This window comes from Sarcophilus harrisii, chromosome 2 (genome assembly GCF_902635505.1).
Source record: "Sarcophilus harrisii chromosome 2, mSarHar1.11, whole genome shotgun sequence".
Classification (NCBI taxonomy): Eukaryota; Metazoa; Chordata; class Mammalia; order Dasyuromorphia; family Dasyuridae; genus Sarcophilus; species Sarcophilus harrisii.
In genome coordinates this window covers 333,789,125-333,801,490 of record NC_045427.1, presented here as the reverse complement: position 1 = coordinate 333,801,490, position 12,366 = coordinate 333,789,125, and the positions used below count along the sequence as shown (strand labels likewise).

The window sequence follows — 12,366 nt, the reverse complement described above, 5'->3', positions numbered from 1 at the left end:
CAAGAAGAAAATGAGATAACAAGGTTAAAAGAAAAATGTTTCCAACCTGTTCCCAACAGCAAAGAAACATGAGGGTAAATTTTTGTGCCAAAGCGATGTGTGTTCCAAGAATGTTTCAAATATATCCTCAATAAAACAGCTGTCTTGAAAGAATGTCCAGAAAGCAGAGAAATGGTATCATCAGAGGAAGAAAAGGAGAAAGACTGAATCCTAAGGTGAAATTTCCTAAGATAAATTCCAGCCCCCCCCCCAAAAAAAAAAACCCTGAATAGAGAGTATCATCTCCTGTCAACCCATGGGGGCGGGGAAGAGATGGAGAGTTAGACCAACCTAAAAGTCCAGCCTATATCAAAGCATATATAAGAACCCTGAGAGCTAGAAGCCTTTCTGAAACAGTATAATGATCCCATTTCCTGGATGTCATCCAAACCAACTGCCCAAGACTGCTCTTATCTTGACTTTTTGCACTCATTCATCTCAGCCTACAAGTCACCCATGCCAGCCCCACCTAAAAAGAGTCACCAATGCATGGGGAAACAATTGAATAAGAGATAAAAAGAAACTTTAGAACAAAAAGACAGTTTAGCAGTTCAGACAACAGGAAATGCCTAGGAAGGTCTCTTATACAGAGAGGAAAGATAATGAACAAACACAGTCTAGATGCTGCTCTTTAATAAATAAATCTCATTTCAGTCCTTTATGCTTCCTAAGATTCACCATCCATCCAAGATGGCAGATTATAGGCAGCCACCCATTTGAACCAAAAGTCTTCTCCAATAAACCTTACATCACTACAAGTCAAACTTTGGAGCAGCAGAGCCAACAAAAGGTAATTGAGTTAAGACTGAGGTCTAAGAAAACTTAAGAGGTCACAAGAAAAGATTGTGACATCAGGGTAGAAACCTATAAAAGAGTCTACACATAGCAGTGGCAACATGTTCTATAGCAGTGTGAGGATTGTGGGAACTGAATGTGGTTCACAATATAACATTTTCACTCCTTTTGTTGCTGCTTGCTTGCATTATATTTTGCTTCTTTTTTTTTTTTACTGGTTTCATTTGATTTTCTTGAAACAAGGGCAGATTGGAAGACAGGATAGTTAGGAGCAAAAAACTTTTGAGGAGGGACAGGGTAAAAGGAAAGAACAAACAAAATAAAGGGGAGACGGAAATAGGATGGAGAAAAATAGTTAGCAAAAATGACTTTGAAAAAAATTTTGGAATGAGAATTCTGAAATGGCAGAGTAGGTCAGAAAATTCCAAGTTCTCCAGCTCTCTTCCACAAACAAGACAAAATAGTTATGTAGAGCTGGTAAAAAGTTAGGGTAGTACAGTGGTCCTCCTAGGTCAACCAAAGTGTGCTGTGTTAGAACAAAAAGAGAAAGTAAAAATAGTAAAAATCTACCAATCATCACCTAAAAGTAAACCTATGAGGAAATGCTAAAGGAACATTATAACTAAATTCCAAAACTGTTTTAAGTCAAGAGAAAATATTACAAGCAACAAGAAAAAAACAATTCAAATATGATGGAGGCACAATTGAAATCACATAAGACCTAGCAGAAGCTATATTAAATGACTGCAGGTCTTAAGATACTATACGTCAAAAAGAAAAAAATAGACATTCAATGAATTACCAAACTTTCAGGATTTTGCTGCAAAAAGACCTGAAGTAAATAGAAAACTTGACATATAATATCTCAGAGAAATATAGGGCAAGCATTAAAGGCTCAAAAAGGACAATTTTAAGCTTTATATATGGAAGTATAAACCATATGTCTTAAGACATATTCCATTAGTGATTTGGCAGTTCAAAAGAAAGATTGGGGTAGAGCCAAGTAGGATATGATTCCATGAAATCATGTAGGAAAAGGTAAAAAGAATAATTATCTTATACAAATAAGGTACAAAATGTATAAACTATTATCAGATAGCTTGTTGTCTTGGGGAAGAGGGAAAAAAGAGAGAAGAGGAAAAAATATGGAACATATCTTACAAAAACAATAATGTAGAGGAATATATATATATATATATACACACATACATACACACACACACATACATACACACACATATATGAAAGGATATGAAAGTTTTAAATTCAGATAGAAATAAGGACAAGAAGAAAGGGTGGGAGGAAAACATTAAAGAGGGATCTTTAAAGAGGAAAGGATAAGTAATAGGAGGACAAGGTAAGGGGTAGAAATAAAGCTAAGGAGATAAGGATAGGAAAAATACAAATATAAAATAAAAATCAGGAGTAGAATTTATGCTGTAAAAAAAAGCAGTGGTAATAACATCTATCAAATAAAATCAAACTAAAATAGATTTAATCAAAAGAAAAATAGGAAAACCACACTAAATGTCAGTCATACTAATTATTATTATTCTAAACTATTTAAAATAACTAGAGAGTATAAAGTTGGAATATTGCTGTGGTGTATGAAATGATAACTTGGAAGTTAGAAAATATGGAAAGACTTGGACTTATGAAGCAAGATGCTATCCACCTTCACAGAAACAAGACAACCACAGTACAATTTTACATAGATGCATATGAATGTATACAATGTGTACATCTGTATGGTTATAAATACATGCATGCATGTATGTATATATGCTTGTGTGTATAAAATATATAAATATATTCATATTTAATTGTAGATTTCTTAGGGGAGGAGAAAAGAAGAGGAAAAAGAATAAAGTTAAAAGTGCACCATAAAGAACAAAAGAAAATCTACAAGAAAAAAGATGGACAACTCTAAACAATGTACAGTATATAGTATATAGATTTTCTTAAAATGGAAATTTATTGCTTTACATTTTGAATCCTCCCATGTTCTGCTGTACACATGGCAAATTTTTTTTTCTATTTTGTACTTAAGTTTAAATAATTTTTTTTCCCCCAAAAAACCAGCACAAGAAAAAAAAGGAAAAATTTTGAAGGAAATTTCTGACAAAAGCTTCATTTCCCAAACATATGGAGAACTGAGTCAAGTTTATAAATATAATAATCATTCCCCAACTGATAAATGATCAAAGGTCATATCCTTTCGTATACACTTTTCAGATGAAATAATCAAAACTATCAATAGCCTTATGAAAAAATGTTCTAACTCATTACTGATTAGATAAATGCAAATTAAAACAATTCCAAATTCCAAATTCATATCTATTAGATTAGCAAAGAGGACAGAAAAGGAAAATGACAAACAGTGGAGGGGATATGGGAAAAATACGACATTAATGCACTGCTGCTGGAGTTGTGAACTGATTCAATTATTTTATAGAGCAGGGCTTCTTAAACTTTTTCTATTCACAACTCCTTTTCACCAGAAAAATTTTTATATGATCCTGGATTTCTAGATGTATAAAATAGATATATAAAATCAAATATTTACTGATAATAAATCATAATTTCACGACACCCACATTCAGTCATGAGACCCTATTTGAAACTGTGAACCAAAATAAGGAGCTGGTCTCTAGAGCAATTTGCAACTATGCCCAATGGACTATAAAACCTTTGACCTAACAATACCACTATTAGATCTGTATCCTAAAAGAGATAAAAACAAAATGAACAATACATACAAAATATTCATAGCAGCTCTTTTCTGGGGGCAAAGAATTGAAAATTGAGGGGATGCCCATCAATTGGAGAATGGCTAAATAAATTGTGATATGTGATTATGATGGAATACTATTGTGCTATAAGAAATGATGTGCAGAATAATCTCAGAAAAACTTGGAAAGACTTCCATAAGTTGATGCAACCTGAAAAGTACTGTGGACAAAGTAATAGCAATAATGTAAAATGATGAGAGTTGTGAAACTTATTTTTAGCACACAATGATCTAAGACAACGCTAATGAAAAATGGACATCCTCAGAGAAAGAACTGATGGTATCTTTTAAAAAAATGTATGCTTCAGTCTGTGTTCAAGTTTCATTTTTTTTTTTTTTGAGGTTTTTTTAAATCAGTTTTTGTTCATCTATACTTTCTTTTATAACATTATTTTGGAAATGTTTTCCATCACTACATATATATTGAATTGCTCACCCTCTCAATGAAAGGATGTGAGGAAAGAAAAAAGGAGAGAATTTGGAATTCAAAGTTTTTAAAATGGATGTCAAAAACTTTTTTGATGTAACTGGGAAAAATAAAATAAAAAGAAAGTAAGAAAGAAAAAATGAGCAAAAAAAAAAACCCACACACACCCACACACACAAAGAATTTGAAAGCTATTATGGTCATAGAAAAGATCAAGACAAACTAAGAAAAACAATGTGAAAACAACTACCAAAAAAAAAAGATTAAAATAAAAATGTTAACTGAACTCAAATCTAAAAAGCATTCCTAACAGAGTTAAAGGAAGAGATATGGTGGTAAAGGAAAAATTGGGGCAGAGGAGAAGGGGAAGGAAATGAGTAATGCAAGACAATTATGAAAAGAAAATTATTAGCTTCATAAAACAGACACAAAAAATACTGAAGAAAATAATACCTTAAAAAACAGAAATGGCCAAATGGCAAAAGGGGCACAAAAATCTATCAAAGAGAACAATTCCTTAAAAAGTAGAACTGATCACATGGAAAGAGAGGTACAAAAGGATCAGTGAAGAAAATAACTTAAAAATTAAAATTCAGTGAGTAGAAGTTAATGACAACTTGATACAGCAAGAAACAATAAAACAGTCAAAAGAATTTAAAAAATAGAAGAAAATGTGAAATATATCATCAGAAAAACAAATGACATGGAAAACAGATCAAGGAAGAATCATTTAAGAATTATTGAATTGATGTATAACCAGAAAAAAAAATTATTATTGAACTAGAAGCAATAACCAAAAAAAGAGCCTAGATAATCATCTTTCAAGAAATTATCCTAGAAAACTGCACGGATCCTTATATCCACAGATAAAAGAGAAAATAAACTCCATCAATCACCTATTGAAAGAAACATCAAAATGAAAACTCCCAGGAATATTACAGCCAAATTCCAGTTCCCAGGTCGAAGAAAAATACTTCAAAAAGAAATAATTCAAATATCATCAGAATCACATGTTAAAGGATCGGAGGCTTAGAATATGATATTCTTGCACAGGCAAAGAAGTTAAGATCAACACCCAAGTATCAATTATTTAGCAAAATTGAATGTAATTCTTCAGGAAGAAAAATTGGGCATTTAATGAAATAAAGAATTTTCAAGGATTCCTGATGAAAAGACCAGAGCTAAATAGAAAATTTGACATTCAAGAACAAGATTCAAGGGAAATATAAAAAGGCCAACATGAAGGAATAATCATAAGAGAATGATGTTAAACTGTAATGGGAAGATAATACATGTAAATCCTATTAGGGCTATTAAAAGTGAAGGATATGAGGTGAGATCTTTCAAAACAGTTGTGAAAATCGAGTAAGGCTTCATCTATTAAATATCAAAGTTTGAGTAGGCCTGAAGGACTTTAAGCATTAAGTCAAGGGCATACTTAAGCCCCCTTCCTGCTATCCTCCTGAGGGCATACTTAAGTCCCCTTCTTGTTATCCTCCCTATTTCAGTCAAATATAGGCAAACTATGTTCTTATTGGTCAAGTTCAATTTCTTGGGTAGTTCCCAAGTTTAGAATGCGAGATCCTCAGCCAATAAGGATGAGGGTCAGTGGTGGGAGGGGGTATTTGCGTTAAGGATAAAAGTGTTGACCCTGCTCCCTAGGGTGCCTCCTCCCTTCAATTGTCTGCTCTATGGGTGGGACGCCCGATTCTCGGGAGAATGTATAATAAATTTTTTAGACATCAATGAAATTGTTTTCTGATATCTGTAAATTACTCAAAGTGGCTACAAGCTAGAAGTGTACATTGGGCCTAGGTAAAGAAAATCCCAGGTTCCCAAGTACTAGGTTATGACAAAAGGAAAAGTATGCAGGGCATTTCTTAGGGATCAAGAGAGAAAAATTAACAGGAGTTAGTCAATGCTAACTAGTAACTCCTGTGCCCAAATATTTCCCACCTCAACCCTAACACTCAAGAATATGGACTCACCGAGCAGATCCAGACATCATCAACTTGGTGTACACAGCAGAGAAACCTTTCTGGTAGGTTGAAGTATTCAAGTAGCCAAGAGAAGGCCAGCAAAAGCTCACAACTACCTTGAGAGCCAACTTCGGGAAGGTGGTAAAAATGGTGTCTCCCATAGCCATGGCAGCGCAACATCCATTTTACAAAATGGATCTGGCCCTCTGAAAGGGGTAAATGAGAATATAAATTCAAGCCAAGGCAATCAGGGACACACTCTCCAGCATATTCCCTCCTTCCCTTACTAGTATCTTAAAGCCCCTGAGAGAACAGTCTCCTCATCATCCTATTCTTGTATCTCTATTTCAGTACTTCTAACTAGCTCAACCTTCCCTTGTCTAAATCTAACCCATCTCTTTTACAGTTTTTGTGATCTATCAAGTGATAATCTTCTTCTCTGAAATCCTACAGTTTTTAGAATTTTAAATCCTCTTCTGGGATTTTGCACTTAATTCTTTATCTTTTTAATATAAAAGGCATCCTTTTACCTTCAAACCATGAGCTTCCAGATGTTAAGAGTCTGAATCAGCTTATTTCTTTTCAGAATCATATAAGATGATGATTCGGGAATTATCAAACTGCAAGGAGCTTCAAAAATCATCTGGGGCAGCTATGACACAGCTGATAAAAGTTCTGGGTCCAGAGTCAGGAAGACATGAGTTAAATCTGACCTCGGACACTTACTAGCTGTATAAACCTAGGTATGTTACTTGACTTGTCTCTCCATTTCCTCAACTGTAAAATGGAGATCATAATAGCACTTACCTTTCAGGATTGCTAGGAGGATAAATGAGATAAGACTTGCAAAGTATTTTGCATAGTGCCTGACACATAGTAGGCATTTAATACTTATTTCCTTCCTCCACCCTGGACCAGACCAAGAATTTTCTCCAAAAAATGTCATCTAGTCTTTGTCCGAAGACAAAAAAAAAGAATCCATTATTCATCCAGAAAGCCCATATTATATTGAGATCTCAAATTTCTAAGTTATCAACCTCAATTTTTCTTCTTCATCCTTTTCTCCTACTTTTGTACTCTGCAAGAGAAAAGGATTCATTCCTTTCATCTCATAGTCCTTTAAATATCTGAAAACATCTATCATTTTCCTCTTGTTTTTTTTACAGGATAAACATCCCAATTCTTTCAACTAGTCTTCACTACCCTAGTAAGTCTCTTCACCAATTCACCATTACTTTCCTCATACCGATATAATGTGAAACCCTAAAATTTTTGGGTTTGGAGTTTTCCTCAGGAAACTCCCAATACCCAATTTGTCTGATTCTGAATAGATTACTTCTCAGTTCGTGGTTGAAGGGTCAGTGATAATCAAATTTCGAAGACCACCATTAATTCATCTGGAGATTACTCCTTATTCCTACCCTTCTGCCAATAATAGACTCCCTTAGTCCTTGAGTCATAAAATTAGCATATCTAGGTTAGAAGCTGGATAAAATGACTCTCCTTGGTTCTGTTTCTTTACTGGATTGCCTTAGAATTAAGTCCAATAAAAGCCTGCAAATTCTTTTGAGACACCTCGTGACACTGGTCTGGAACTTTTGGGGTCCCTCTTTTCCTAACTCAACAATACTGACCACAACATTGCACCTATGATCTAAAGCAGAACAAAACTATCACCTCTCTCTTACTGGACCCTACACCTAACTTAATATAAACTGAAATCCATTAGCAATTTTTGGCTGCCACTATTTGTCAACTCTACCTCTGCATAGCCACTATGTTCTTAGGAACTGCCATTTCTTTCATTCTGGACTGCTTCAGTTAAATTTTCTCTACCAACTTGTATTTACAGAAACATGACTTCCCTCCCCACCCCCAATCTGCCAGTGGCTCTAGCATAGGCTTTATCTGTTCCCAAAACTCTGTTATACTGGGGGAATCAGAATAATACTTATTCTCCTACTTGAATTCTAGTTTTTCCTTGTCAATGCCAATCTTTTCCTTCTCACCCAATACAACTCATAGTGGCTATAGTCTACCAGCTCCCAAGTCATTCTTCCTTCCTTTCGCAGGATCAAGTACCAAGCTTCATGTCTTCCTCATCTCCCCAATATCTGCCCCTTAACATTTATCTATATCCTTTCAAATATTCTATCTTCCCAGTTTCTCAATCTTCTCAAATCCCACTTTTCTTCCATTATAACTCAACTATGCACAGGAATTGGTCACACTCTGAATCTCATCATTATCTAAGAGTTTCAATAATCAAAAATTATTTCTTTTATTTTATCTTGAACACCTATCTTCCTATCTTTCCCTATGCCTTATCCCTCTCCTAAACCTATTCTTTGTTTACATCATGGCTTCCAATGCCTCCTCTCCTCAATATTTTCTTGGGCTTCTGCCCAGTAGGACAGATTCCTAATCTTGTCTCTATATTTAATCAAGTTCACCTCCTCACTATCCTAATTTTGAATTACTATTCATTCATTCCTTGCCAAGTTCCAACACTGGAATTCTTTTATTCCTTAGTTTGTTGTGCCAAAGTTCCCTTTTATTGTCGTGATCCAGTTTCTCCAATTGTCCTATTTAGTTATTCTGCCTCAGGTTATAACTTTTCCCTCTTAATGTTTGATGAGATAATGGTCTACCTCAGTGGCTCTGCCCCAAAACCCCAGGCTATAATCATTCCCTCTTACATGGTTGATGAGATAAAGGTTTTACATCTTTAGATTATAGACATTCCTTATTAATGTTTGACAGGATAAAGGTTTATATATTTTAGATGTCATTAAAATATCAGTAACCTCCCTCCATTGTGTCATGCTAGGGACCTCCCCCCCATTAGGTTATCCCCACCCAGGTACCTCCCCCATTATGTCATTGTCCTTGTTATCCTATAAAAAGCTTGTCCTCTGATACTTGACTGCTGGACTCTTTGAGATGATAGTCTCCTCCATCCCTGGGACCAAACATGGATCTATTGGTCCCAGTATCTCTCTCCATTTAATAAACTATTGAATTGGTCTCTAATCTCTGTCTTGCTCAGTTTCTCCAGCATTACAAATTTCCTATTTTTTACCACAGAAACTATCCTCAACCTTCTCTTTTCATCTCAGACCTCCCACTCCTTCCCATTTCTCCACCCTCTCAACTAAATTCTTAATTTACTTTCCTGGAACAACTAAGTCAACTAAGTCAACAACTAAGTCTCTTTTTCTCTTATTCTTTACATCTCATTCTCTCTTTTCCTCTAGTCAGATAAGGTGCTGTACCTTCTTGTCAAGGTCAGCTCTTCTACATGACCCCATCGCATCCCTGGGGGATCTTCACCAGCAGACTGATTCCTCAATCATTCCTACTCTCTTATCTTCATCTTCTCTACTGACTCCTTCAATTGCCTTCAAATATGCTCTAGTCTCCACATCCTTTACTAGAATAGGCCCCTTAAGCTTATTACTTTATATATTTCTGCATTGTCACTCCAGCAGAAAAAGCTATCTGCCCTCCTTTGCTTTCATTTCCTCTTAATCCTCAAACCTACTTTTCTCGATTTTGATCTCATCACTAAACTGAAACTATACTACATATATCCACTAATTAGAACATAATAATGCTTGATGATGATAATAATGATCTTCAAAGTTATCAGTTACAATTTCTGAACTGTGAAATTCTTTTTCAGACTTTATCCTTCTTGAACTTCTGGATCTATTCAACACTGTTGACTATTCTCTGCTCCTGGATGTTGTCTCTGTGTTTCCATAACACAACTATCCTGTTAGATATGTCCACAATGGGAAAACTGGGACATCGATACATTGTTGGTGGAGCTGTGAACGAATCCAACCATTTTGGAGAGCAATCTGGAATTATGCCCAAAAAGTTATCAAACTGTGCATACCCTTTGACCCAGCAGTTTTTCTACTGGGCTTATATCCCAAGGAGATACTAAAGAAGGGAAAGGGACCTGTATGTGCCAAAATGTTTGTGGCAGCCCTGTTTGTAGTGTATAGAAACTGGAAAATGAATGGATGCCCATCAATTGGAGAATGGTTGGGTAAGTTGTGGTATATGAATGTTATGGAATATTATTGTTCTGTAAGAAATGACCAGCAGGATGAATACAGAGAGGCTTGGCAAGACTTACATGAACTGATGCTAAGTGAAATGAGCAGAACCAGGAGATCATTATATACATCAACAACAATACTGTATGAAGATGTAATCTGATGGAAGTGGATTTCTTTGACAAAGAAACCTAATTCAGCTTCAATTGATAAATGATGTACAGAAGCAGCTACACCCAAAGAAAGAACGCTGGGAAATGAATGTAAACTGTTTGCATTCTTGTTTTTCTTCCCGGGTTATTTTTACCTTCTGAATCCAATTCTCCCTGTGCAACAAGAAAACTGTTTAGTTCTGCACACATACATTGTATCTAGGATATACTACGACATATTCAACATATATAGGACTGCCTGCCATTTAGGGGAGGGGATAGAGGGAGGGAGGGAAAAATCGGAACAGGAGTGAATGCAAGGGATAATGTTGTAAAAAATTATCCTGGCATGGATTCTGTCAATAAAAATTTATAAAAAAAAAAAAAAAAAAAAGATATATCCACAATGTTTGACACTGTGACTACTCTCATCACTAAACTTTTATAACACTACTCTCGCCTAGTTCTCCTAATTGCTTAACTGACCCTTCTCAGTTTTCCTACCTAACTGATCCTTCTAGGTTCCTTTTCTGAATATAGTAATAACTGATATTAACATAACACTTACTGTGTCAGGCACTGTGTTAAATGCTTTACAATTATTGTCTCATTTGATCTACGCAATAATTCCTTGAAGTAGGTGCTATTACAATTCCTATTTTTCTGATAAGGAATTTGAGGCAAAACAAGTGACTTACTTGCTTTGAACTCAGATCTTCCAGACTCCAGCCCCAAGGTTCTATGAACTCTATCTATGCAATTTCCAAAGTTCTAAACCAGTGATTCCCCCCTACTCATTTAAGCCTGGTGGCTTCTATGTGCCTTTGCAAACAAAAATAAACACTCTGGCTTCTTTCAGAGAATTTCTTCTCCCAAGATACAGGAGCAAAATCTCCCTTCAGATTCTAGTACCAGAGCTCCCTATTATCTTGCACTTCACTACCTTACATTGATTCTGCATTTATTCTTATGCTATCTCTCTTGATAAAATGTAAACTCTTGAGAGTATCTGTATAATAATAAAATACCCGAGCTGCATTCCGTGATATGTGAACACACATACCCATCTTGTGCTCCTGAAACTGATTTTATCTCAAACATAAGACGTTTTAAACATTCTTCTTTGTTTATCTACGGAAGTCCTGAAGTATACGAGGAAGGCGCTTGCAAAGGGAGGAGCGAACGGCTTAGACGCTCAGTCCCAGCGGATTTCACGGTGACTAGGAAAGGAGCACCGATGGCAGAGGGCAGTGCCTTTGCTTCTCTAGCTCCACAAACTACGGATTAGGGGAAACTAACGGGGAAAAGTGGTGGGGTTGTTACTGACCGAGGGCATCAGGCGGCTCCCTGCGAGACCCCACACCCTTCTGATGGATGAGCCAAAGGAGGGAGAAAAGCAGAGACCAAAGCTCGGCCACCTAGAAAAAGAAACTCCAGTCAGCGGAGCGCGGTGAGGCTGCGCCGCCCGGCCCAACTCCCCCCACCCCAACTCGGGTAAATTCTTCCCTCAGCCACCGCCTCCTCTCACCGCCTCGGGGAGGTCGAACTTGGCCCTGCGGAAGGTCTCGGGGCTAGGTTTCCCAGGCAGCGCCCGACTCAGCGCCGCGATAGCTTTGGGAAGGGCCCGCGGTCCCCAGTCTCCCCGTCGGCACCCACTTAGTCTCCCCATCTTCAGAGCTCCCAGGCTCCCGCCGTTTCTTCCGCAACCGCCGCACCCAATCAGATCTTCCTTCTTTCTTTCCCCCAATCAGTGGAGCTGGGTTAGACAGCTTATCCCCGCCCCTGACGCCGCGGACCAATCACAAACCCTCGAGAGGCCGGGTAACTAGTTAGAACTTGGAGAAAGATCTCGTCAGCAAGCCGCTGGAAAAGTCTCGGCTGTACAGTTCCAAAGCTTTTAAAGCTCTTTTCAAACCATTTTCTCCTCATGCTCCCTTGTATTATTTTCTTGTGACACTAGGCGGGCGCGGTGGGTAAAGTGTCAGGCCCGGAAACAGGAAGACCCGAGTTCAAATTTGACCTCAGACACTTAGCGCTATATGGCCCTGAGAAAATCGTCTAAAAAATGTGTTTCAGTTTCCTCATCTATAAAATGGGGGTAATAATATCACCT

At 36.8% G+C, this 12,366-nt stretch overlaps 1 protein-coding gene across 4 annotated transcripts in view; it reads right to left on the bottom strand.

Annotated features, from left to right (window-relative positions):
- The window catches only part of TEDC1 (tubulin epsilon and delta complex 1), a 70,675-nt gene extending 58,681 nt beyond the window's left edge, over positions 1-11,994 (bottom strand). For all 4 annotated transcript variants that reach the window (XM_031952906.1, XM_031952907.1, XM_031952908.1 and 1 more), the window contains exons 1-3: positions 11,782-11,994; positions 11,581-11,671; positions 6,041-6,237 (exon numbers count right to left, since the gene is read on the bottom strand). In XM_031952906.1, the coding sequence (XP_031808766.1) occupies positions 6,041-6,237; positions 11,581-11,671; positions 11,782-11,922 (429 nt within the window). In that variant the 5' untranslated portion in view covers positions 11,923-11,994. The remainder of the gene's footprint in view (positions 1-6,040; positions 6,238-11,580; positions 11,672-11,781) is intronic.
- Positions 11,995-12,366: the final 372 nt, after the last annotated feature.